This window comes from Boleophthalmus pectinirostris, unplaced genomic scaffold (assembly GCF_026225935.1).
Source record: "Boleophthalmus pectinirostris isolate CB_2022bp ecotype Guang Dong unplaced genomic scaffold, ASM2622593v1 HiC_scaffold_13, whole genome shotgun sequence".
Classification (NCBI taxonomy): Eukaryota; Metazoa; Chordata; class Actinopteri; order Gobiiformes; family Gobiidae; genus Boleophthalmus; species Boleophthalmus pectinirostris.
This window is the reverse complement of record NW_026571036.1, coordinates 24,482,530-24,508,932: the sequence shown is the minus strand read 5'-3', so window position 1 is coordinate 24,508,932 and position 26,403 is coordinate 24,482,530. Positions and strand designations below refer to the sequence as shown.

The 26,403-nt window shown below is 40.2% G+C and overlaps 2 protein-coding genes across 8 annotated transcripts in view; both read right to left on the bottom strand.

Moving 5' to 3' along the window:
* Positions 1–980: 980 nt before the first annotated feature.
* LOC110173936 (syndecan-1-like) lies at positions 981–8,187 on the bottom strand. Its single transcript, XM_020939961.2, has 5 exons — positions 8,050–8,187; positions 4,770–4,878; positions 3,307–3,392; positions 2,647–2,725; positions 981–2,250 (listed from the first exon to the last, which is right to left on the bottom strand). Exons 1-5 carry the CDS (start codon positions 8,125–8,127, stop codon positions 2,066–2,068), a joined length of 537 nt encoding a protein of 178 aa, XP_020795620.1. The 5' UTR covers positions 8,128–8,187; the 3' UTR covers positions 981–2,065.
* Positions 8,188–10,065: 1,878 nt separating this feature from the next.
* pum2 (pumilio RNA-binding family member 2) overlaps positions 10,066–26,403 on the bottom strand; it is a 31,572-nt gene continuing 15,234 nt past the window's right edge. For 2 of the 7 annotated variants that reach the window (XM_020939911.2, XM_020939917.2), the window contains exons 8-23: positions 26,008–26,101; positions 25,675–25,782; positions 24,310–24,455; positions 23,725–23,845; positions 23,444–23,587; positions 22,540–22,830; positions 21,637–21,861; positions 20,492–20,759; positions 19,721–19,850; positions 19,173–19,307; positions 18,935–19,072; positions 18,560–18,685; positions 16,526–16,597; positions 14,084–14,205; positions 13,533–13,725; positions 10,066–12,029 (exon numbers count right to left, since the gene is read on the bottom strand). In XM_020939911.2, coding sequence (XP_020795570.1) covers positions 11,898–12,029; positions 13,533–13,725; positions 14,084–14,205; positions 16,526–16,597; positions 18,560–18,685; positions 18,935–19,072; positions 19,173–19,307; positions 19,721–19,850; positions 20,492–20,759; positions 21,637–21,861; positions 22,540–22,830; positions 23,444–23,587; positions 23,725–23,845; positions 24,310–24,455; positions 25,675–25,782; positions 26,008–26,101 — 2,445 coding nt within the window. In that variant the 3' untranslated portion in view covers positions 10,066–11,897. The remainder of the gene's footprint in view (positions 12,030–13,532; positions 13,726–14,083; positions 14,206–16,525; positions 16,598–18,559; positions 18,686–18,934; positions 19,073–19,172; positions 19,308–19,720; positions 19,851–20,491; positions 20,760–21,636; positions 21,862–22,539; positions 22,831–23,443; positions 23,588–23,724; positions 23,846–24,309; positions 24,456–25,674; positions 25,783–26,007; positions 26,102–26,403) is intronic. The other 5 variants (XM_020939914.2, XM_055149556.1, XM_055149558.1 and 2 more) reach the window with 5 other exon arrangements.

Here is a 26,403-nt window from a genome sequence, read left to right as displayed (position 1 = left end):
TAACATCTGTGGTCTGTATCTCCTCCTTTGGTCAGCGTATGATTCCTGCTGGGATCTGATCCCTGACAGGGCGGAGCTGTTGATTGCCTGCGCCTTGTTCTTCCATTGAGCTGCTTCTTAGAACTTGTCTCACTCTTTGCAGGTATTTCCTTGTTGCCTCTTCAAGGAGCCATTTGCTTGTGGGATACCAAGGTACTTGTAACTGTCCTCAACATCTGCTATTGTTCCCTCTGCAGTGCGACCCCCTCTGTGTGTGTGATAAGCAAGACATGAACAGGATGTGGGAGAAATGGTTATTACTATACCCACAGTCCAAGCTAACGGCCAAACAACCAGCAGCTCAATGTTCCAACATCCTAAGATCGATCTTTATCACAACCATCACTGAAACCAATGAGCTGATCTACACTTCAGCAGCAGTGATCCTAGAGGTGCAGGACTATAAGAGCAACCGTGGGAGCCATGAGAAGCACTCAAAACACCAAGACTCCAAGCCTTGGCCAGCCGCCTAAGGAGGAACACATGAGATAACGAAGATAGATGAATAAATTGCCTTAACCTGTGAAAGTGTACGCTCAGTGGCAGGGTAATAACACCAGAGCAGACCAAGGCTGGAAAGGCATGTTAGAGATCATATAACACTGCTGCACAGTAGCTGTTGGACCTGAGAGAAGACCACAGCAACCTGAACAGAATCCAGTCACAGTCATATCGTAGACTCCATGATTCATGAAAAACTGGACCGCACCAGGAAGTGGAGCACTTCCTGTATTACTAAACATTAAACTCCATACAGCTTCATTTGGATGATTTTAGGCATGAATTTGCATGTCTTACTCAACAAGGTAAAAAATTAACTTGAAAACTACCACAAAGTGGAACAGAGCATTTTGAGCTTTGGAGATGTAGACATAGTAATAATAAAGTGTTACTCAAACATTTGAACATGGATTAAATCTTACAAGAGTCAGGTTTGTGGAATATAGGACCTTTAATAATGGGATTATCAAGCGTGCCAGATTCACTACAGAGCACAGACAAAACAATGAAATAGAAATACTTAATCCATTTGACGCGTTTTCAAGGCTTAATCATTTCACTGATGCAGTTGTGTTTGTACAGGTTAACCATTCATGAACAGAAACAGTCTTTACACATGACACATACAAGGATAAAACATACGCATTTCAATCAACGTTTTCTAATAAATTACACTTCGAATAATCAACATATTTACAGATGTAGTAGGGCTTTAGTCCTTCAGTCGATTCATCAGCTGATGAATCGAGTCTTAGAAGCACAAACTTTGTCTTAGTTGACTAAACATGTTTCTGTTTAGCTGAGAAGGCTTTATATGGGACAAGAGCAGAAAGGAGAAGAGTGTGAGTGAGCTGAAGATCTGGTATATTGTGTTATTTATAAAGTAAAACGTCAGATTAAATTCATGATTCACAAGTGGAATCTGTGTTTATATAAGTGCATGCAGGTGTAGTCTGGGTCAGATACACAAAGGGAATAGTTTTGAGAGCTTTTGCAGCGCCCCATTTTTAGTCAACCAGTCAAATGGCAGCACACGTCTTTAAATAGGGGTTATTTTACTTCTACACATAAACATACTTACATCACCATGTTATCTTTTACTATTTTCAGAGCGTTATCACATTACAATCAGGAGCATCTGATAATGAAACTACTGCACATCACATCAGGTTTGTCAAGTTGCTGTGTACTGTTTTGTATATTTCTGGGAAATTGTCATGTGGGCACATGGGTAATGTAGGCATGTGGGCGATTCCTTGCACAGAATCTTGCAGTTAACTATAAGATAGGTTGAAATGTGGCCTGGGAGAGATCACTAGATTATTTAAACATGCATGGATGACATATAAACCCTCTTCAGGCATGTTTTTGATAAGGGAATTGTTATAACATGGTAGAAAGTTCCAGACAGTGGAGTTTACAAAATACCCCCTCTTTAATCGACTATAGCCCTAGCGTCTAGTAGTGGGACACATTGACTTGTCATAAAGTACCGCAGCAGCAGCAGGCAGAGAGTACAGTGAGGTCATACGAGTATTACGTCTTCTCCCTGCAGCGCCTCCTTCTGGTCTCGGAGGTGGTCCTGCCCTGTCACTATCCTGCTGGCCGGGCTGTATCCTGGAACCACGTCTTTCTTCTGCCATTTGTAGATGAGGAAACCCGCCAGCACCACAGCCAGCACCAGCCCCCCCAGTCCTCCAGCAATCACTCCTGCACACACACACACAGATCACATCATATTCAAAGGACACGCAGAGCAATAAATAGTGTGCAAGTGACATTTTGAGAAAAAGTGTGTATACATACAAGCTCAACCTGCTGACAAAGAAATGTATTACAAGCTTATCATGTCATTTTTTATGTTCAAAGCATTTTATGTTTAAAAATAGTAAAAAATACCAGATCTGGAACATATAACGCTCAAAACTTGGGAGCATGAGTGACATAAGCTTGTGAGAGGAGCACAGAATCTTACAGCTAACCATAAGGAGGGTTTGAAAAAAAATCTATTTTTCATAACACACTGTCTTTTTCTGTGTACGAAGTATGCAGCACATGTATCTGAGTGAACAGCTGCGTGGACACAGAGCTGGTTTCTGTGATTACCTGTGAGGACTTCTTTGCTTTCCATGATGCTCTTGGACTGGACCATGATGGGCGTTCTGTCCCAGGGACCTTCAAGCTCCTGTATGCACACACAGAAACAAGTCAGCCCACACACACATGCACACACACACACACACACACACACACACACCTATGGACCCATCACACTGTTGCTCATACTCTCAGACAGGGCCTGTAGTTGTTGCTGTTGTCGTAGGTGGGGTGGAGGACTGGCACACTCCCTGTGTTAACTGTCGTTTTACTGGAACTACTGCTGGGTGTTATTTCCAAACCTGTCAGTAAAGTTTACTATGGTTCACTCCACTCCCTGTATTGAAGCATGTGACATCATGAGGCTTTTCTGTGTCACAGGTGTGGGAGGGAGCACAGTTTCTACGTAAGAAGGATTGTAAAGGCTGCACTGATGCTTCTATGATGATTATAATAGCATGACCTCCACAAAAACAGACCTGGAGCTGTGTTTTGTTTCATTCACACATTTGAGTAACTCTTTATTATTAGTCTGTCTACTTCTCCAAAGCACTTAAATAGTTTTCCAAACTGCTGTATCAATTATAAATCAATAACAGAAGAGGACATTCTAACACAAATGCTTTATTTCTTTTGAAATGTCTGTAATCCTTATTTATTAGAACATACCGGCTCAGCTTCTTCATATTTATGGATTGCTGGATATGGGTGTTCTCTACCAGAGCCCTGGTTAGTGGACTTTTCCTCCACCATCACTGCAAAGACACAGAAGAGCCTGGTTAAATATTACACAGCAAACCTTTATCATGTTATATTACATCATTACAGAAACACTAACACTAGCACTACAGACCTGTGTGGCAAAACGAACCCACAGCTCTGGACACACGAGCAGTTCTTTAAGTGAAACTAAAAACTAAATCCATTCTCTACTTAAGTGAGTATATAGTGTTTTAAAGCATTGTCTTCTGTTCCTGATCATCTTTCAGCAGCTTGAGTGCAAACTAGGTACATTTGCAGCTTTCTGGTCAAAAACACCTAAATCTAAGTGTGTGCTGCCTTCAGAGGCCTCTGCAACCCCCACTGTTTGGTAACATCACGTAAGACTGGCCCGAGTACAGTCCGGTGTTTCTGATACAAGTATGGATACCGGTTACACCAATCACACTGGAACTGGCAGTGTGCTCTGACTGCAGCGAGTGTGGCGTCTCGGACACGTCTCTGCCACAAAACAGAGTCAAAATACTGTGTCCCTCAGTTGTTTATTGGCATTCCTCACAGCCATCCAAAAGACAGACAGGACATATGGCTCCAACACACACTGTTGCTTCTTAAAAAAACATTAACGTTTGACTTCAAACTTTAATTAAACTGTCCGAGATGAATTGCATGTGCAGCGGTTAGTGAGTTGGAAATTAGCCACATCGGTTAAATGTTCATTAATACCCCTTTACAAATAAATAAAAATAAAAAACATTAGACGGACAGACAAACGGATACAGATGGAGATTATTTATATAGACAGATATAGATATAGATATAGATAGATAAATAGATAAGATATTATAAGTTGAAATGGTACTACTGTTTTTCCTATAAAGTCTATTGAATGATCGTCATCTTTGCCATTCGCTTAAAGCAGCAAATGTCAACCTTTGCAGATCAATTTTACAGTTTTCAAACCTTGAAAATTGACCAATGATACATTAAAACCAAAATATTATTCGTAAATCACTGACCCCAAAAGGCAAATCAAAAAGTCTGACTGTTTATTGAATGCTGCAGTAGTAGAACAAACAAAATCCCTGGTGGGCATGTCACCATAAATGCTCTAATGGATGGACAGATGTTTTTTGGGGAGTACTTTTTTCCACTTGTAGGAGAATGTTAGTTATTTTTCTGTACTCAAATGAAATTGTGGAACTGTGTTGCTTTCTGTTATTTATTGCAGCTCATATCTTTTCACAACATATATTTTTTGGGGGATAAACCAAGTCAATAATCCTTTATAGTTTGGTTGCAGTATTATTGTTTATGGTCTAGATTTACTTCAGTAATACATAGCACTTCAAGAGTCGTTATCGAGACTATGAACCACTCGTCCACTGTGAGGCTGAAGTGGTGCATCATACCTGTCTCCTGCTTTTCCCCTGAGCCTGAGCCTGAGCCCTCCAGGTCCAGGTCCAGGTCCATCTCCAGGTCATCTCCAGACGCCTCCAGGTCTTCAGGAGGCATGGATCTCTGCGGAGACAAAACCAAAGTTGTCAAAGAACATAGAGTGCATTTGTATTGGTAACAGGAGGACTGCCTCATTGTGATTTGTAATTAGTGCATTGTGTAACTTTTCTACTGGAGGATTTGCCACCAACTTTTCTCCATGGAAATGTTATTGCTTTGTCTGGAATGTTTCATAGTATGGCATTAAGCATTTCTATCATTTTGGAGACCAAACCAGACCAAGTTTTTCTAGGTATTTTTTGAGCAGTAAAAATCACCTGTAATTGAATAAATACAAAGTAAATCTTGCTTTAAAAAACAGGCACACCTTTCCATAGATCTGACCTGTGTGTGTAAGTATTGTTCCATTTATAATATTCTGAAGTGGATATAGTAATTATCGTTACAGACCTACACATAGCAAGACAGATATTCTAATCTGTCACTCTACATCTCTTCTGCTAATTCTTTTTAAATGATATTTTTATGGTTAAAAAAAGAAGGACAGGATAAAACGCAGGATCACACTTTCACCATCCGATCATTTCAGGATTGATTTTAATACGAAGAAATACACCCGATAACCAGTGTTGGGGAGTAACAGATTACATGTACCGGAGTTACGTAATCAGAGTACAAATTATGAGAAACTGTATTCGATTACAGTTACTGTTTCAGTGAGTGGTAATTAGATTACAGTTACTTGGTTGAAATAAATGGATTACACAGCGGTATTTTTCCTGTTTTCACCTTTTGGGCTATATCCCTTTTTTTTTTTTTTTTTTTTGGTAATTCCACTCATTGACGGACACTAAACCAGGTCTAAAACCAGGTCTAAAACCAGGTCTAAAACCAGGTCTAAAACCAGGTCTAAAACCAGGTCTAAAACCAGGACTAAACCAGGACTAAACCAGGACTAAACCAGGACTAAACCTAGGTCTAAACTAGGACTAAACCAGGACTAAAATCAGGTCTAAACTAGGACTAAAACGAGGTCTAAAACCAGGTCCAAAACCAGGTCTAAAACCAGGTCTAAACTAGGACTAAACCAGGACTAAAATAGGATTGAACAGGACTAAACCATGCTGTGTGGACATGTCTCCTCTTCTTCTATCAATAATATTTTTAATTTGGTTCAGTAAAGTCTGACTTTTTATTTTCTTTTATCAGACAAAACATCTTATGTGAAGATTTCCTCGTCTTTGCTTCTCTACAGTAAATCAAGTAATCCAAAGTATTCAGATTACATTACTCACTTTAAGTAATTTAATGGATTCCATTACAAACTACATTTTGGTGTGTGTAATCTGTAATCTGTAGGAGAATACATTTTAAAAGTAACCTTCCCAACACTGCCGATAACTCAGTGATAATAAAAAGGCACTCTTTCTTCAGACAAAACAATGTGACTTTCCATATTAAAAGCTCTTTCTTTTCTATTCCATGTGTGTTTTATGTGTGTAATGGTCAGTGGTGCAGGAGGTTCATGTTGGTCCATGTGCTCTTCTACTTGTTCTGATGCAGCTCAACATCTTTCTAAAACTATTCAGGAAAGGTTCATTTCTGTCCTGTCAATGAGACTTTTTTAGTATTGATACCTGCGAAAAAATTTGGATCTAGATTCAGTAGTAGTTATCAGTTACTAGTATCCATTATTGTCTGATTTTCAATACTTTTGACAACCCTAATAGGAATTCAAAAATGGTGTGAATTTTTATATCAGTCATATTAGGGGATTTCAATTTAGAACTAAATTAAAACCATAGCGTCTAACACCTGCTGGCTAGTTCCTGCTAATGCTTGGCTTGTGGTTTTGTTGACTTATTTCACTTACATTATTTGAAAGTTTTAAAGTGAAATGTTTGGTTTGGTTTCCGAGTGGGCCTGAGCAGAGCCTTTCCCAGAGGCAGAGTTCTGTGTAAAGCGTGTCTCTCATTAAACCACAGCTCAGACTCACATGTCACACTTCTGTACCAGTGCGGTCCACAAACCACAACAAGGAAGAGCGCACAGGCCCGGTGTCTGCGCCGCACCAGCTTTGAAACTCAATATACTAATACAAGTCTGTACAGAAAGATGAATCACCATGGAAACTGAGCCTGAAAATACTGAAACTACTGTCAAAACTAGATACTTATTTGACAGGACAGAAATTAAGCTTTCCTAAATGTCTTTAAAATGATGGTAAATATGACTGTCTGTGAATTAATGTCAAAATATACCTGTGACCGAAATAAATAAATAAATAATAAAATAATAATTATAATAATGTTGAGCTGAATCAGAACAAGTATCAGAGCAGAGAGACTAGTACACACATGGACCACTGAGGATCACACACATATAACACACACATGGGAATAGAAAAGAAAGAACTCCCATTTATGTTGAAGAGCACATTCTATTGTCTAAATATATTTTTATTAATCATCGTGGAATCAGAATTGATATTGAGTATTGAGTCTATTCCTCAGTATCATGACAACACCAGTATGTTGTCATTATAAATAATTCATCTTAAAAAGTACCACATTTACTCCCATGTGTCAAAGCAGAATGTGCCTCCGTACACATGTACTCAGGTCAAAATAAACCTGCTGCATGTATTCAAAGGCAAAGATCGACTCTGAAACTAGCCGATATACAAAGAAAAGCCAGTATAGGTCACATTTTACTCTGACTGTTTTACTCACTGTGTTATAAACACACTCGTACAGGTCCACATCACCAGAAGTCTAATCATGTACAGATTAATACGAATGTAAGAGAATGAAAACTGTGTGTATTCATAGGAAATGTATATTTATATATTTTTATCTATGTATAATAAGGGAAGGAGGAAAAAACAAAAACAAAAAACGCTTACATTTATTTAGCCTATTTGATAAATAAAATGTAATCCAATGCAATTCAGTAGCTATTAGACAGTCTGCCATAAAATGTGATGGGAACAGTAACAGTATAAATATAGATTATATTATTTAAATTAAATATAATTTCAGTTCAAAGTAAAAAGTAAAAAGTAAATAAATAAATAAATCTAGGTTCTTCTTTGCCCAACCTAAATCTTGTACGAGCACAAAACAGGAAGTGAGTAAAGCACAGAGTCCACGTCTATTGTTTGATGTTCAGATGGTACAGAATTGCTCTAATCATCAGAAGGACATGAAGGTGGCGGCAGGAGCCGGTTCTTACCGCGGGAGCCGCTGGACACAGGTCCGGACACAGGGCCAGACACACGCAGGACAAAGCAGAAAGCACCAGGAGCCTCATGATGTCGGACTTTGGCTCTGTCTCGAGCTCTTGTTTTCTTCCTCCCTCCTCGTGCGCAGGTGAGCGCTCCTTGCTCGTGCGCAGGTGTGTCGCGTCAGCTCAAGCCCCGCCCCCTTACGTAAAGCGGACAGGTGCTTTCCCGTCTGTCCTGAGCGCTTCTCCGTTCTTTCCAAATCTATTGCACATGACTCGAGTGCGGAGAGCAGACAACTAATGTTATTACACAAGCTAGTAATAATATTATTCAAGAAGTACAAAGTAGTGGTCCAAGAAATTACTCAAGTGGAGTAAAACTGTATTTGGAAAAAGTGCTACTCAAGTAACTGTTGAGACATAACATCTGATTTATAATTTGAAGTATAAGATCAGGTATTTTCAAAGGACAGATACAAAAATGAAACAAACTAAATCAGATGTGAAGGAGCTGCACGAAACACAAATGTTCAAATCATTGTCACAAAGATTGTCACTTTAGACTCGCAGTGGGAAAAGGAAGCACAGCTCAAGTGTAATATTATCAGGAAATGTAACTCAGTAAATGATGAGTAAATGTAACTGAGTACTACCCACATGTGCCTGAAACCTGGTCTAGTGGAACTACGACTTTGCTACTTTTCCTCCTACTTGATTAAGAGTACTGTTACGTCAATGATATTATTTGAGTAAACATGAACATTTGCTTCTTGCATCACTCCATCAGAAATCATGTCATTTTTCAAATTATAAATCAGATTTCATGTCCCGTCAGTTACTCTTTATACTCTTGAGTATAGTTTTCCCAAGTACTTTTTTGTTTTTTACTCTTGAGTCATTTGTTGGAGCACTTGCATTTGTATTTCTACTTCAATGTTATTTTAAAGTAACATTGCTCTTACTTTGAGTAAAACTTGTGGCTATTCTACCCACCTCTATAAGTTTGTAAGTTTTTGAAATGTAGTAATGCAGTAAACATGAGGAACTACTGACACGTGGTAATAATGGTGGTGGTACAATACATGAGATTTTACAAGTAGTAAAGCAAATCATTAATAAAGTTGTCATTCTAAGATGGACCCATTACCTTTTCAATATGAATAGTGTTGGGGAGTAACGGATTACATGTACCGGCATTACGTAATCAGAGTACAAATTATGAGTAACTGTATTCAGTTACAGTTACTGTTTCAGTGAGTGGTAATTGGATTACAGTTACTTTGCTGAAATAAATGGATTAGCCTACATGGCGGGATTTTCCTGTTTTCACATTCTGGGCTATATCACATTTTTAAAATTATTTTATTATGGCAATTCCACTCATTTCTGGAAACCCAATCAGACCACGCGCACTAAGAGCTGTGTAAACGTCATGTTAACGTTGGTGGCGTCAGTCACACAATGGACGAGGTCGTTAATAATCGTTGTTAAGAATCTGATTCTGCATCATTTTGAGTAAAAAACATCCAATATTGATTTTTACTAGCACCTTTATGTTTGTACTGACAGTGATTTTTTAATAAACAATATGACATTAACAGTAGGTGGACATCATTTAAAGCAGCAGTGATCTCATATAGAAATCATTTCTCTATCAATAATATTTTTTATTTTTCTTTTAGCAGACAAAACTTCTCATGTGAAGATTTCCTAGTCTTTGCTTCTCTACAGCAAACCTATTCATGGAGACTTGGACTCAACAGACAATTTGAAGTGAACAAACATGAATTTGGAGGATGTGGTTCATGTAGTTTTAAAAAACATGACAATATTAAGTAATCCAAAGTATTCAGATAACGTTACTCACCTAAAGTAATTTTATGGATTACGTTACAAACTACATTTTGGTGTATGTAATCTGTAGGGGAATACATTTTAAAAGTAACCTTCCCGACACTGAATATGAATGATGGTAGTTTTCATTGTCGTAATAAAAACGGTGCAGAAAGAGCGAGCAGAGTCGTGTTCAAATGTTAGAGAACAGTTTAATTGTACATAGTCACAATTTGCTTTGAAAAATGAGCCGCTTCTTCATCTAACATCTGTAAATGTACATAAGGCCACCTGAAAATGTACACCACTGACAGTGTGACGAACTCATAGCTTCATATTTATAAATGCACAATATTTTACAATGCTTTTTGCTTTTACAAGGTGTAGGCCGCTGCTTTCAAAAGAACAGCGCCTCAATTCATCTGTACAAAAATATTATATCATTGTTTCCTGTGAAGAGCAGAGCATCGATCCGAGAGAAAATGTACGTCACACGTTAAAACACTATCAACAGGAGATGGTACAAAGCGAGAGGCCGGCCTTTCAAAATAAAAGTTTTTTTTTAAAAATCATGCCAGATCCATAAAATCTTTCAAAATAAAACTTGATGAATAAACTGTATACATTATATTCAAAATGGGGTCAAAGGAGTGGTGAATATACACACTTACATCGAAATGCACAAATTTTGCCTCCCCAAAAAAGTGTAGTAAAAGACAATTTACAACAACGTGGTTTACAAATGTACAACTGTACAGAAACAGATTCAAAGCATCACTACAAAGTCTTATATAAGCAAGGCCTGTCAAAACATCACGACTAGTATCCTCAATTCCACTATTCATATTTTACACTTAATAACTGCACATATACTACATGGAATCTACAATTATGCAAGAAAAATCCCACTGATTTAAAAAACAGCTACTGCGCGATGGCCCCACACGCCTCCAACTTTGCACTTTCTCGCCCAATTTTTTAAAGAAAAGTTAAAACCACTAAAATCGCTTAACTTCACATTCACATTCTAGTAATTATTTTTCAAAATGTCTCCAGCTTCAGGCGGTGGAGTGGTCCATCTTCAAATCCCCAGAAAGCGACAGGTTACATAAAGAAGCGAAACGACACTAAAGCTACGACACGGATGATTCTTTCCTTTTTTTTTTTTTTTTCTTTTTTTTTTTCGAAAAACTACAAGATTGGACAAAACATGATAAAAAGCGTTGGGAATTCCGAACCATTCCTACGATTAAAAAACCTCATCACGGCATGCGCTTAAACTTGCATAAACCTCCCCAGCGGGATATAAGGAGAGCCCCCTTGTGGTCATTTTGTGTAACTGTACAAACTATTCAGGAAAATGAAGTGGTGCTAACGGAAGCTTTATCTTGCATTTTAAAAGATTAGCTTAGGTGTTTTTTGTTTTTTTTTTACATTGTATTTTATTTTAGTAGTAAATGCTTTGAAATAAAACTTCTCCCAAAGTAGCTAACAATGCAAGACAAAGCTACAGTTTGCATCCATGTTGATAGAAAGCACCATTCAAGTCTAGCTAGAAAATCATTGTTCGAAATAATCTGACTATTTTTTATACATAGTGCTAATTCTGCAGCTGCTTTGGCATGGAATCTCTTCATGCTTAAACTGACATATAAATATACTGTAGCCATTTGAACACCGGCCGAGTAAAAAAAGTGGAATTATTTCTCAATTACACCCCAAAAGTCACTTGCTGGTGTTTAAAAGGTTAAGAATTTCACCAAATATCTTACCAACTTTCTACAGAGAATTTACACTGTTAGATAATAAAAAACAAAAATTTACAATATTATTCAAAATCAGTCAGTTACATCAATTACAATGTGCTGTAGCCAGAATGGGCCTGCCTGAGTAGCGGGCAGGATCACAGCGTTCTTACATTTGAGTTTTTGGTAGGTTTGTGTGTAGTGGTGTGTGTATGTGTGTTTGTGTGTGGGGAGAGAGCAGAGGGGGGAGGGGGCTCAGCTCGTGTCTGTCGGGGCAATTCACATGAGGCCGTTGGCGGGCCCCCCGATGGGCCCCAGCTCGGAGCCGCTCTTCATGTAGTACTTCTCCAGCTTGGCCAGGATGTGCTTGCCGTAGGTGTACTTGCGCAGCGTGGCGATGTGGGGCCGGATCTGAGGGGAGAGTGTGGGGAGAGGAGAGAGTTTGGTAACACGGCGGTGGCTAGAACAGTTCAGTTTCAGTACAGAATCACACCCTGACTAAAGATGAGTACTGAAACTCAACACGTGAGAAGAGACGTTGGGGCTTTAGAATGTTATCTCGATCAATAAACTCCAGCCCAATGTGGAGACAACACTGAGGAGCCGCACAAATGTCACAGTCCAAACATAACTGAAAACATCCCACTTTCATGAGATACATCCCACACCTGCGCTCTGGCAGTACCACTTTGACCACACACGCACGGCAGAGTCCTGCACCGGGGCGGGTACCCACAAATAGTTGCTGAAACAGGTGGGTTTTAACATTCTGGAATTTTACAGGTGGGTAGGTGGGGGCGGGTAGTGAGTACAGTCAGGTGGATTAAATGATGAAATTATTAAATGATCAAATGGATCAACTGAACGATGAATGGGAGAAAAATACTTAATGCGTCTCCCGGAACAATGGACCAGGCTGAGAGAGACTTTAGTGTATTTATTACAGAAAACCATCAGTGGGTGAGATTGGGTCGATGGCTGTGCTCCTGGTCAAGTCCTGGTGTAGTCCTGACGATCAGCCCGGCGGTTGCAGTGTGTATATATTTATGCTAATGACACTGGTTCAGTCTGTTTTAGACCTAGTTAAGTACTGGTTTGGTCCTGGTTTAGACCTGGTTTGGTCCTGGTGATTGGCTCTGCGGTTTGTATATATTTATTATCCTCTAATGACATGGCGTAGGTTTAGACCTGGTTTAGTCCTGGACTAATGGGCTGATCCCAGTTTATCACAGGCACAGGAGGGTAATGGGTGGAATGTTAATGGGTCTGGGCGGGTGTGGGTTTCACTCTGATATAATCACAGGTTAACGGGCGGATGTGGTGCTGTACTACGCGGGTGCGGACAGGTCTCGAAAAATGGACCCGTGCAGAACAAAGACACACTCCGACGGGCACGCGCTCCGACGGGCACGCGCTCCGACGGGCACGCGCTCCGACGGGCACGCGCTCCGACACACATGTCTCTGTGGTCCTGATGAGAGGCATCTTCTTCACAGTACAGTGGTGATACTCGAGCATTGTGCACGTGCTGCAACATGTCATCCAATTAATCATTTCTGTCTGTTTGCAAACTGACAACAGGACAGTCTCCTCTTGGTGCTTTTCGACTGTGATTATGGAGAACACATTATTGTTGGCCATTCATTCAGTGTGTAGGAAAAAAAAAGTTACTGCTAAATCATAATCTTGTTATGAAATATATATATATATATATAAAAAGCTTAAATTAGTTAATGTGCCTAATTTAATTACACATTTTGAAATAAATTATATCTTTATACCATGCCATTATAGTGTATTTTTGGTTAGTATTTCTTTCTCATCTGTACTTTAAAAGTACAGATGAGAGCACTGTCAAAGGCCATGTTGATAATAGTAATATTCTAGAATCATCACGACTCATGGAGCTGTTACCTTGTGCATGATAATTTTGCGCTGGGCTGGCTCTGCCATGTCGATCATCCTTTGCACCACGTAGTTGGCATACTGGTCCTTCATCATGCTGTAGAGGGCGCTGTGGGGCCCGTCCTTCTGACAGCACACCTCATCGATCAGCAGAGCTCTCTCAGCTCGCGACGAGTGGATCACACACTTCTCTACCACATTACTGAGGGCGCATAAACAAAAGATGAGAGGACACTTCAAATGGGTCGAAACACTAAATCCACTGCTTTGGCAATTGTGGACATGGCCCAGTCACACTGTTTAGTGTTAAAATACAAAGAAATGAAACACAACTTCATTCTAAAACTACAAGTAATTTATAGAATACACATTTGTGCACAGCTGAGTTGAATTTTGGAGGAAGTAAAACATTTATTAAGTCAATTAAAGTAATAATGCCGAAAATGGGCATCAAAATGCTAACTGGAGTTTTGGATCAGAATCAGAAGCCGGGGAATCGTGCCAGTACTGTAGTAGAAGTGTTTCCTAGTGGACAGTGCTTCTCTTTAGCCCACACTGACCTTGCAAACTTGTGTTGACTCAGCACCAGCACCTTCCCTCGAACCTCAGCCACGATCTTGCTCTTGTCCTCGGGCCGGCCGTGCTCCAGCACGTGCTGGATCACGTAGTTCCCGTACTGGTCCTACAGGGGGCAGAGTGGGACAGGTACAGTGAGCACAAAGTACAGCAGAGCTCACTATCGGCTCACATCAGTGAGTCCATGCACTACTGTCCCTTGTGGGCGGAGCTGTGACAGAGCATGCATGTCTACAGGTACATGAAGGAGTGGCGCCCCCGTGTGGCTGTTTGAGCTCGTCACTGCAGAAGGTCAGACAACACAGAGGCTGCTGGTTCTACCGCACAGGAGCGACCAGCAGCGCCTTGCCCCTTCACAATCTCAGACAGGAGAGGGAGGGAGCAGATGGATACAGAAAAAAATATTTTAAAAGACTTAAAAAAACATTCATTTTTAAACTTCATACACTTGACTCATGTGAGATGCCCTGATGTAGCTTTTTCAGTTCAAACATTATGAGACTTTCTGGGCCAACTACGACCCAGAATTGATATGTCCAAACAGGACATCGTTTGAGCCTGACATGAGTCTAAACCCAAATAACCCTGATCTGAACGGTCAGCCCCTAAATCCCATCACGTACAGCCTCAGTGCTATTGCAGCCTCTGCAGCTCAAGGAGGGAATTCTGGAGGTTCTGAGCATGAGGCATGGCCTATCCATAAACTGAGAATGAGACAAACTTGGATGTGTCTATCTGCAGGTGAAGGCTCTGGAGACACAGGCTACATGCAGTTCCTTTAAAGTGGGACTAAACACTAAATCAACTTTTACTACTAAATGGGATACATGGTGTTCTGATGGCAATGGCTGCTGTTACTAGTCTTTTTGTTACAAACTTAGTTCATTTGCATATTTATGCAATAGGTCTAGAAGTTTCAGAATTGTCCCCAAAGACAGAACAACAGTAGCCTGATAAGGACAGTTAAGGCCACACAGCCAAGTGGCTTAAGTAACACAATGTGTAGTTACTTTTTAAACAAAATCACAGAAAACAAGTTACAATTTGACTTGATGATTTCATAGTTATGATAATTGCACAACAGTGAAAGAGTGGGTTGAGGTTGGACATAAGACTCATGCTTCAGGACTTTTTTATGTATCCATCTTAAGAGTTTAGAAAATAATTTGCTTCCAAAACATCTCCTTGCTCTTTGTTCTAATTGTGCATCACGTGTCATAGAAACCAATCACAGCATTATTTGTAAAACCTAATACAAAATTATGAGAACAAACAGAATGAGGAGATGTTTTGGACTTAGTAAAACTGTTATTGTGTTAAAAGGAGTGTTAGGCCTGTCACAATATATAGAGATATATTACACTGCATATCACAGTGTGTGTGTGTGTGTGTATATATATATATATATACATATATATATACATATATATATATACATATACATATACAATATATATAATATACATATATATACACATATACATATATATATACATATATATATACACATATACATATATATATATACATATATATACACATATACATATACATATACATATACATATATATATACACATATACATATATATATACATATATATACACATATACATATATATATACACATATACATATATATATACATACATATATATATATATACATATACATACATATACATACATATATACATTTTTTTTATACATTATGGTGTACTCCTAGTACTAGTGTTCTAGTAGTGTTTCAGATTAAGATCTAGGGACGCACCAATCCAGCCTTTTCAGTTACGATTCCAATACTGAAGCTTTAAGTATCGGCCGATACCACATATGAACTGATAAATGTACAGAGACTGAACCGTTAGGATCAGTGTTGTCTTATTTCTGTTAAATGAGTTACGGAGATGTTATTTATCTCTCAACTATCAATAGAACAGATTGTATAAATGAAAAATTTTATATTTACTGGTCATATTCGGCCAAGAAAGTCTCAGTCTTAGTACATCGATTTATACGTCCAACCAGGATACTGGCTGAACTGATATTTGATACCAGTATTGGATCGGTGCATCCCTTTTAAGATCATTCTAAAACTTGTTTGAAAGGTCCAGTTGTACTCTATTCAACCTGTACTTATCCAAATGATGATCTATCTTATGTCATCAGTGAGTATCTGGGTATTGTTTTTTTGACCCAACTATGAAATAATATAATTCAATGCAATAATCTGTATTTGTACTTCATATTTACTACAGAACTATGCAATAGGTGAGAAAAAGTACTCCTTGTGACAGGCCTGCCAGTTGTGAATAAATTAAAGCCATTAAAAAGAGAAAAAGGAGGAGGAGGAAGTAGAGAGGAGGAGGAGAGGAGGAGGAGAGGTGGAGGAGAGAGAGGCGCCCGCTCAGAGGCAGATGTCCTGACCTTGAACAGTGCGTCACGGGACACTGAATAATATGATTTGGGGGTCATCTCCAATGAAACGCCTTGATATTTCTGATGGGATAAGTGAAGGGGGCAGTGTGATGACAGCTACAACAGTACGAGCATGTACACAACACAAACAATGGTACTATACATACACACATACAGTATAATGAGTCTGTACAATGAGGACTCATGCAGGTACAAGACAACAGGATAAATCTTTCACACGAAGCTACACTCACAATTTAACCCTGAAATGTTGAGCTGGCTCTAGTTTCAGTCTCATGTTTGAGGATCCTGCATTTGTCATGAGCAGGCCTGTCACCATAATGACTATTATCTACTACTGTCCACTTGAGGCTCATGTATGCTCCACAGGGCTGTGATGGTACATGTATTCATCCCGAACCGTTTCAGTACGTTCGGTTCGGTGCAGGGCTGTGCAGGAGTGAATTTGCGCAGCGGTTGTTGTAACTGCCGCAGATATCTACATTGTCTGCAATAAGTGCACAAGTTGGACTTTCTGTCCATAAATATGAAGATAAAAGTAAAACTTCATCCTGATACTGTTAATGCTGTACTTTACTTTGTTTACCATTTACAAGAAATTATTTTTTATAATATTTTATACATTTGTTGCTTATTTGAGAATATTTTATTTAACTTACTAGTATTAGTATTTAGTATTTATTTTATTTTCCAGTTTGTATAATGTTAAAACTAATTGTTGGTTTAATAAAAACACAAATAAACAACAAGCAAATGGTTTTACATTTCGTTCCCAAACTGTACCAAAAATGAACCGAACTGTGACCTCAAAACTGAGGTATGTACCGAACCGTGATTTTTGTGTACCATTACACCCCCAATGCTCCACTTTCATACAGAAATCGATCTGTGCGTTCCAAGCATCATAACACTGCACTTGTACTGCATTTATACTTCCAAAAGGTTCTAAAGTCAAGGCCCTAAAAGTCAGTTTCAGACTTGATGCATCTGTTGGAAAAGAGCCAAGAATAATAAGGTGAGAGAAGCATTTATTTTTGTTGTGCAGCTGGTTCTGGTCCCTTTTTTTTTTTTTTAAAGTTTAGCTTTCACTATTGAGCTGGGTTCACTACTGCCCCCAGTGGTTAGCACATGTATAGCCCTGTTGCCAAGATTCCACATGTTCTGAGGAGATGGAGCAGATTGTGGACAGAGGCCTCTATGCACATCTGTACGGGTCTAGAACGTAAAACATAAATGAGTCTTTATCGTTAAGATGGAACAATATATTTTGGGTTTCAATAATCATGGTGTGTACTATGTCTTTACAACAGTGGAAAGAATTTTGACATGTTTTGTAAAAGTTTAAATATCTGAGCTGTAGATGGTAGAATAACTAAGTAATAAATAATAATAAAATAATGATAAATAACGTAAAATAGTTTCAGTATATCTCTGTAGTGATAAATCGTGCTTTAAAATGTGTTAATGTGACAGGCCTAATCATGAGACAAATTATCTGGTGGTAAACCGGAGATGTTCCTCCTTGTTTTTAACGTGATACATCTTCCAACTGATCCATGGCACAAAAGGCAGGTATGTAATTATCTGCCATGCTAATAGCCTCATTTAATCTGCTTCACCAGTAGCAAAGGTATTTAGAAGTGGTCCAAAAGGCCTGATTAAAGCCTGATGGAGGAGTTAGGAGGAGCTCTAGTTTGCAGCGTCAGACTGAACCACAATCACCGCATAAGGTCTGTCTGAGCAAAACCAAATCTACTAAGCAAATCTGAGATCTATTTCTATTACTTTCCCCCCACATTTTTATCTGTTTATCTATTTCTAAGCAAGTTTCCTATCCACCTCCCCAGTCTGCCCTAATGCAGCCAGCCTACAGCAGGCGGCCAGGCTAGTATCCGGGCTAGTATCCGGGCAGGTGTCTGGGCAGGTGTCTGGGCAGGTGTCTGGGCAGGTGTCTGGGCAGGTGTCTGGGCAGGTGTCTGGGCAGGTGTCTGGGCAGGTGTCTGGGCAGGTGTCTGGCCTCACCTGTCCCAGCTGCTCAGAGTGCTGGTGCAGCTCCTCCAGGATGGGCAGGGTCTGCTCCTGAGTGCAGTGCTCCAGGATCCTCTGGATGACTCTGCAGCCATACGGGTGAGTGGACAGCACAAACACCTGCACACAGCACACACACATCAACACTGTCACTTCTGTTGTGGCATCTAACTTGTCCAAATATAAGAACAGTGTATGTGAGCTGCTACTATAAGCCTTATGTCCTTATGCTGGCTCCAAGTAGTCCTATAGATCAGCATATGATCCAATTATAACTCTGTCACAAAGCAGGTATGTAACCTGGACGAGATGTACAGAATATGAGTCACTTTTTCATTAAACAGCCTATAGCCCAGTGTGGAGTCTGACCTGTCCCTGGAAGGCGTCGATGATGAACTGTAGAGCTTGGGGCTGCACACACTCGATGCACTTCTGCACCACGTGGTTCCCATTCTGGTCCTTCACACACTTGAGCACGTGTCCGTCCAGCTCCCGCACAATGTCGCTCTGAGGAGGAGAGGGACCAGTCACTCTCACAGTCTACACATACACACACACACACAAGTCTACAACACATGTGAAGAAGAGGAGGAGGAGGGCCACTTACAATTACCTGCTGCTCAGAGGAGATGGACTCCAGAGCCTTCTGGATGACTCGGCAGCCGTACATCTGCAGGGCCAGAGGCAGCACGTGTCCACGGATCCGAGTGGCCAGGGCGTGCTTCTGCTCCGAGCTGCCAAACTGAGAGGACACGGCACATCAGGCAAGACAACCAGGGACAGAACAATTACACACATTTTATTGTTCTGTTAAAAGGCCTATACCAGACTTGTTCCCATGTATTTGAGCAAAATGCCCTAGTAAGCAGTATAAGCAGCTCATGAGGTCAAAATAAGTCTGCTGTGTACTGTATTGTCCAGGTGTGTGCGTTAGCATGCTAGTTGTTAGCTTTACAGTCCCTAAATGTTGTAAAAAGCACTTCAAAATAACTTCTGACCACTGCAAACTGTTAAAAATGTGAAAAACAGAACTAGTTACTTTTTAAAATAAAATCAGGTCTTGTATAAAAGTATCTCATGACAAAAAGAGGAACAACAACATTTGAATGGGGTCACTTTATATTCAATAGCAACAGTAAAGTACTTTAGCAGTACCTCAAAGAATTTCTGGATAACATAGTTCCCAAAAACGTCCGTCATGAGTTGATATGCAGCTTGTAAGATCTCTCCGAACACCATCTGCCTCTCAGCAGGTGTGGCCCGCTCCAGCTTCTGTTGGATAAACCTAAAGAGGAACCATCAGAACAGTCAGAGCATTGTAGCAGAGCTGTAACAGAGCCAGAGCAGAGACAACATGAGCATCAGCTTTCACGTGAGGCATGGCCTGTCCATATACTGAGAAAAATTGGATGTGACCTATCTGCAGATTAAGGCGCTGGCAACTCAGGTTCAGCTGAGATTGTAATACCTGTATTTTGTTTGGAGTGATTGTGCATGTTTGAGTAATCTTTAATCACTCATCATTTAATCACAGTTTTATTTTCTTAATAGGTGATACATGTAGGATTCAGCAGTGCTGCATAGTTATGGTGGTACAAATGAAAAAAATCCAAAACAACACAGCTATCCACAGAAGGGGCTGACAACTTCAGAACGCTTTGTGATGATGACTGGACACCACTGTTTTCTAACACAGAAATCAGCAGACTTATTTCTTGTTTTAAGTTGTTTTAGATAAATATGATGATTAAATATGGACGAATTATAATATAATGATCCACGCGTCTCATAGATTATAACTATAGGAGAGACAAAAGAGCAGTTTAGAGTTTAGGGTCATCACAATTTGAAAACGTCACATCCAGCTTCAACTAAACTATGTGCAGGTCTTATGCTCGTGTGAGAAGCACTGGTCCTATACTTGACCTGGATCCGTGCTGGTCCTGGGAGAACTCCACCATGTGCCCGGGCAGGTCCCTCAGCTGCAGGTTAGGGAAGCGGTTATTCCTAAAGTCTTCGAGGAGGCGGCTGCGTCCGGAGGGCATGACGTCAGAGCGGCTGTAGCGGGGTCTGGAGGGGGGGAAGAGCTGGCTGCTGGAGTTAAACAGGCTGGATGTGCCCCCCGCACTGCGATACTTGGCCTCAGCACCAGGGGCAGCAGAGATGTAGCGCCCACTGCCATTGGTTAGACCTCCTGTGGGTATAGAAGGACAGGGACCAAACATGAGCAATGTCTGACAGGGTTGTGAATCAAAATTGTTTCAGAGTAGATTTGATTTGTCTGTAGTTTGTGTGCCAAATTGTTGATGTCAATAAATAGGCAGAAATTATGCCAAAAAAACAAAACAAAAACAAAAGTAATTTTGTGAGACTTGTTATGAAATAGAGAACATGCTTTCATCCAGTTGGGATGAAGACAGTTTTGATATTCTATCACGTTTTATATGACAGGACAGGGTGTCGCTTGTGCCTGGCTGCCTGGTTAAAAAAGGGAAATAAAATCACAACTGAACTTAAGTTAACCTGCAGATGTAGACTGAGTCTATTTTGTGTCTAGAAATTCTGAAGAATAATGCTTATTTATAATCTATGAACAAGACTCATGGATACAGGCTTCTGTCAGTCATCTGTTCCATATGTTTAAGCTTCTGTAATCCAAAACAAGCTGCAAAATAAACCAACCCCAATTATCAATGATTGAGGTCAGCTATACATATTTTATCGTGATAATACAACTGGCAAAAAAAAAAGTGTGTCATTTACACGTTACCCATAATTATAACCCTGACTATAAAGTAGTAGTACAAGAAGTAGTAGTTTTCAAGTTAACAGCTACTTTTACCTTTTGTGAGTTTAAAAACACAGTGGAGCACTTCCTGTATTACCACATGACATCACAAGGTGGAACACAGTCTAAATCTGCAGAGTTTGTGTGTTAAACATGTAAATGAAACTAAAAAGGAAATGTAAACGGAAACTACATGTAAAAGGAAACTACATTATAACAGAGCAGAAAATGGCATAATATGAGCTTTGAGTGAATTGCTCTTCACATGCTCATCGTGACTTACCGAGGTGCAGACTGGAGGAGGAGCCGTGTGAGGTCAGTGAGGGGGGAGGGGTGAGTGGAGAGTGTCCTGGGGTGAGTCCGATGGGGCTGGGGGAGGAGGAGTAGCCCAGGCTGTTGTAGAAGGGCTGGCCAATGGGCGTGAGACTGCTGCCCCCGCGCTTGTACAGGTCCGACGTGGCCAACAGGGAGTCCCGCCTGGTCACACTGCTGCTGCTCGAGCTGGACACTGCACCACAACACATCATGTTCAGCTCCAGAAAACAATTATTCAACTAGCCATGGCTTTCAGTGGGGTTGCACTCAAAATACTGAGTAATAAAAACATCATTACTGTTGCCATAGCAATTGACAAATCAGTTGTGAAAAGCATTTAAAATGGTGCCTATAAAAAAAGGAAGCTGAAACCAATGACCATACTTCAAAAATACAGATTCATTCTAATCTTCATCTCAAATTTAGGCTTTTAAAAAGAAGCAATAATGCAGCTGTTCAAAAATGAGCAACACAAAAGTGCTTACAAGTAGATGACAAAACCTAGTCCAATCCAGTCTTTTGACAGTAGCATTTTTGCCTGAGGTCCAGAAAACACACTTCTTTGCTGTGAACCCCAGAGCTCATGTGGATTATTAATCAGAGAAACTCATGGTCTGTCCGTATCAAAACAAGAAACTGAAAAATAAGGCAGATTTCTGCAGAATCAATGAGTAAAGCACTAAACTCTGTTCAACTGAGGTGAGAAATAATAAAAAAAGAAAACAAACAAATCTGACTGAACCAGCCCAGCTCCAGGTGGGAGGAGGGAGTCATGACCAGCCTGATATTCCTCTGTATAAAAATACATGATTTTGCACTTGCCAGGTAAGAAGCATTTAGAAAACAGTAAAAAAAATAAAATTTTACTGACCAGAGGACCCAAAGCCCCCCAGAGCCGACCCCAGCCCCACACCGAGGGAACCCCCAGTGCTGCTGAAGCCCAGGGAGGAACTATGTGGAGGGGCAGAGTTGTGGGAGAATAGGGAGCTGCTCTGGGACGTATTAGGCATAGAACCAGAGCCGTAGAAGGAGGAGGAGGGCAGACCGCTACTGGGAGGAGGGGGCTGCTGAGGAGGCTGAGGCTGGGGCTGAGGCATGGAGCGGTACAGGCCGTTGGCTGGAGGTCCAGACATGTTGTTCCCAGAGCCCGATGCAGACACTGCTGTTAGAGATGAGAGGGAGACGTTATGCACTGTATTGCAATTTATCTATCCGTGGGTTTCAGAGTGATGACAAATTGAGACCGTTGTCATAAAATTTTATAATTCAAGAAGCAAATGTTCTTTTGAATGGCCAAAATGTCACTAATCCACCAACAGAATCAAAATGCATAAGCAATTAGCAAACTGCAAAAGCTGCAATCATTATAATTTCCTCCACAACCAATAAAATCTCCTGCCTCATTAAGGAATAAGTCAGGATGAGCGGCAAAACGTCTTTACTCTAAAATTTTTGTCCACTTGACAGAACTGAAATTTCATCTGCGATGGATCCTACCTGGACGAATGAGGAATTATGATGACATCAATATGGGACATTGATTTTCCATTGTCTTTTTATTAAATGGTGCTCTTGTCTTTATGTGAAACTCAACTTCTAATAGAAGTGTGCTATATCAAAGTGCCTTATGTTGACAGCTTTATATTGTTGCTCTATACCAGACATTAAAACCTCCAACTGCAGGATGAGCATTCATCTTTAGACATGAATGTCATAAAGTCATTACAAACATAAAAACATGTTTTCTATCACACATGTTTTGAGGTGTGACTCACCAGCCTGTGCTGCTGCTGCCGGGTTGATGAGGAGGGGGGTCTGGACCAGTCGGACCGGACCTCCCAGACCCGTTCTGGCTCCTGGTCCCATCACGAGGGCCCCTGTCTGGTCGTAATACGCTGCAGGGGCCAATACCTGATAACCTGCACAAGAGATTTCACTGCAAGGACAATACCAAGCTTTCTGCTAATACACTAAAATGGTAATTTATGGAAACAGCCATTTTAAATCAACAGATATGCTGTTGCAGTAGTGGGAATCACACAGAAAGTGCACTGACCTGGCATGCCCGCATATGCCAGTGCAGGGTTTGCAGCAGCAGCAGCGGCTAAAGACTCCTGCTGACTCTGCTGGCCCTGCCCCGGAGTCAGGGGCCTCTGGGACCCTCCTGTGCGCATCACCTGTAACAAGACACAGCACTCAGATACACGTATGCTACTGGTGACAGCCCTATGAAGCTTCTTATTCACTGTAATGGCATCTGAAGTCAGAGCAGAAATTTTTTTTTACAATACTGTATATAATAAAAATGGATCTTTTCATTGCTTATACTCTTACGTTTACGTTTTATTTTTGAAGTTCATTCCCATTTTCTGCAATGCTTACTTCAAAATGTGTCTAAATGGTGGGTTTGGTTCTTTTCTTATTTCAGAATGATGAAAAAGTAGGACGTTGCCATAGTGACTAATGATTTCAAACAAACCATTACATCTGTTGAATAGGAAAAGTCCTCAAAATTTTGCATATAACAGGAAGCTGAAACCCATGTATAGATACAGATACTAAATAAATAAGAGCTTTTTGCAACACCCATCCTTATACTTAGACACCATTTTGTTGCTGAGCTGCATTCAAAGCGTGTTACCTGTGGCTGTCCGGTGGCTGGTCCCTGATTGGACGGCTGCTGGTTGGCATTGTGGTTGGCAGTATTGGCAGCCTGTTGCTGGAAGAGGTTAGCTGGGTACACCCCCCACGGCACCCCATAGTACTGAGGCGGGACCACTGTGGGGCCTGGGGGAAAACACAACATGAACAACCAGGCCCAATAGAAGTGCTGTCCAATCAGTTTACAGCTACAAGTTATGAGCATCTCCAGTCCAGTGAAAATCTATGAAAATGAATGGATTTCTTAAAAAGGGGTATATACTTTTATGGGGTATTATGTGCTAATACATAACATATTTAGATGTTACCTTTTATCAAACTGAAAATCCTATGTTTGCCAAAAACAATGTAGGCATATGTTTTATAAGTTTAACTTTTTTGTCTCCCCTTCCTTTGCTCTCCATAATACGCCACTCCCTTCGTCAGAGCACTATCACAACACAATCAGTAAGCATCCTGCTAATGAAACTACTGCAACTACTATAGCACAGCAACTTGACAAACTTGAAGCTATGTGCAGTTTTGTCTCATGTTTTTGTATATTCAGGAGGAATTGTTGTGTGGAAGCATGGGTGATGTTGGTTTGTGGGCTGAGCATTGTTAGCTTTACCATGCACTGGTTTCAGTTGTGAAAAGTGCTCATAAACTCTTCATGGTAAATAATTAATTAATAAATGCTCTGAATAATAATGCATAATGTAAATGAGAAACTTTGGACCACAACAAACCATTTGAAATGAGCTAGTTGTGTCACATTTTTTAATATATTTTTTAGACAGAAAATAACAGGTACAGTTAACAATTCCGTGCTGTACTATGAGCATGTAGAATTCAAGATGGCTGATAGATATCAGTTCCAGTAGCTTATCAGCCAATATCGATACTCAATGATTTTAAAGAATTTTTGAGCTCCATATGTGTTTGTGTACATAATATACAGACAACACATGATACATGTATTCCATATCTATGGGCACCATTTATAACCTAAAGATGGCTTCTGGTGTGTCTCATTTACAAAAAAAAAAGATTTGCTAAATGATGGTTAATGTTTTTCTCTAAATGATGTCATTTTGTAATAAACCAATGAATCAGTCAATAAATACAAGTAAAAAGTAAGTAAAAAGTTCATTTGGGAACGTTACTTTACATTATCCATTACAAGGCCCACAAACGCATCTTAAGTTAAACGTGAAATACTAGTATTAGCAAATATCAGTTATTGACTAAAGCAGGAAGCCAGATATCAAATATTGTTTTAGCTAAAAAAAATAAAAAAAATAAATAATAAAAATTATATCCTGTTGATCTGTTGATAAATACATGAAGAGGAGAGTAGACGGACCTGCGAGTGTGGCTGCTGCGGCCAGCCCAGCTGCAGTGTAGGGATCGGTTCCAGGGGGCGCTGCGTTGATGATGTATGGGTTTGGCACAAAGGCAGGAGCAAGGCCAGCTGGAAACACAGAGCACAAGACAGCTCTGAGTAAACAAATCTGCTTCACTGTGTATATACAAGAAAGAAGAATAGGGACATGTGAGGAAGAGGAGAGAAAGATGAAGAAAATGACAGGTGAGGAAGAGGAGAGGGATAGATGAAGAGAAAAGGAGAGAGATGGGCATGAGAATGACAGAGACAGGAGGAAGAGGATGGGTAAGGCAGAAGGAGGAGCAGACTGACCGAGGTGCTGTTGCTGAGCTGCAGCCAGAGCATACTGCTGCTGCTGCGCTGCTGTGAGCTGCTGGACCGTCAGCTGGGAGGGCCTCTGGAACAACTGCACACAATGGATGATTATACACATCATTATACACATCATTATACACACACCATTCCACAGGATGTGGCCAAAAGGTTAGTTAAATGTGTTGGCTTGGAATGATCAACATTTAAAACAATACTGGTAGTTCACTCGCACAATTCAAGTTTCCTCAGTCCTCAGGTCCATTAATTGAGTTGTATTTAAAGACAGCTTTTTCTGGTATGCATTTACATCTTATGACAGATATTTGACTTGTTACATTCAAAACTGCAGAGGTATCTTCCCTTTACACTACTGCAACACAAAGTGCTGCTCTA

Coding starts and splice junctions, on each gene's coding strand:
- LOC110173936 (XM_020939961.2), bottom strand. CDS start 8,127: ATGAGGCTCCTGGTGCTTTCTGCTTTGTCCTGCGTGTGTCTGGCCCTG. Junction 4,879..8,049: donor TGTGTCCAGCGGCTCCCGCG/GTAAGAACCGGC, acceptor TTGTCTCCGCAG/AGATCCATGCCTCCTGAAGA. Junction 2,726..3,306: donor AATATGAAGAAGCTGAGCCG/GTATGTTCTAAT, acceptor GTGTGCATACAG/GAGCTTGAAGGTCCCTGGGA.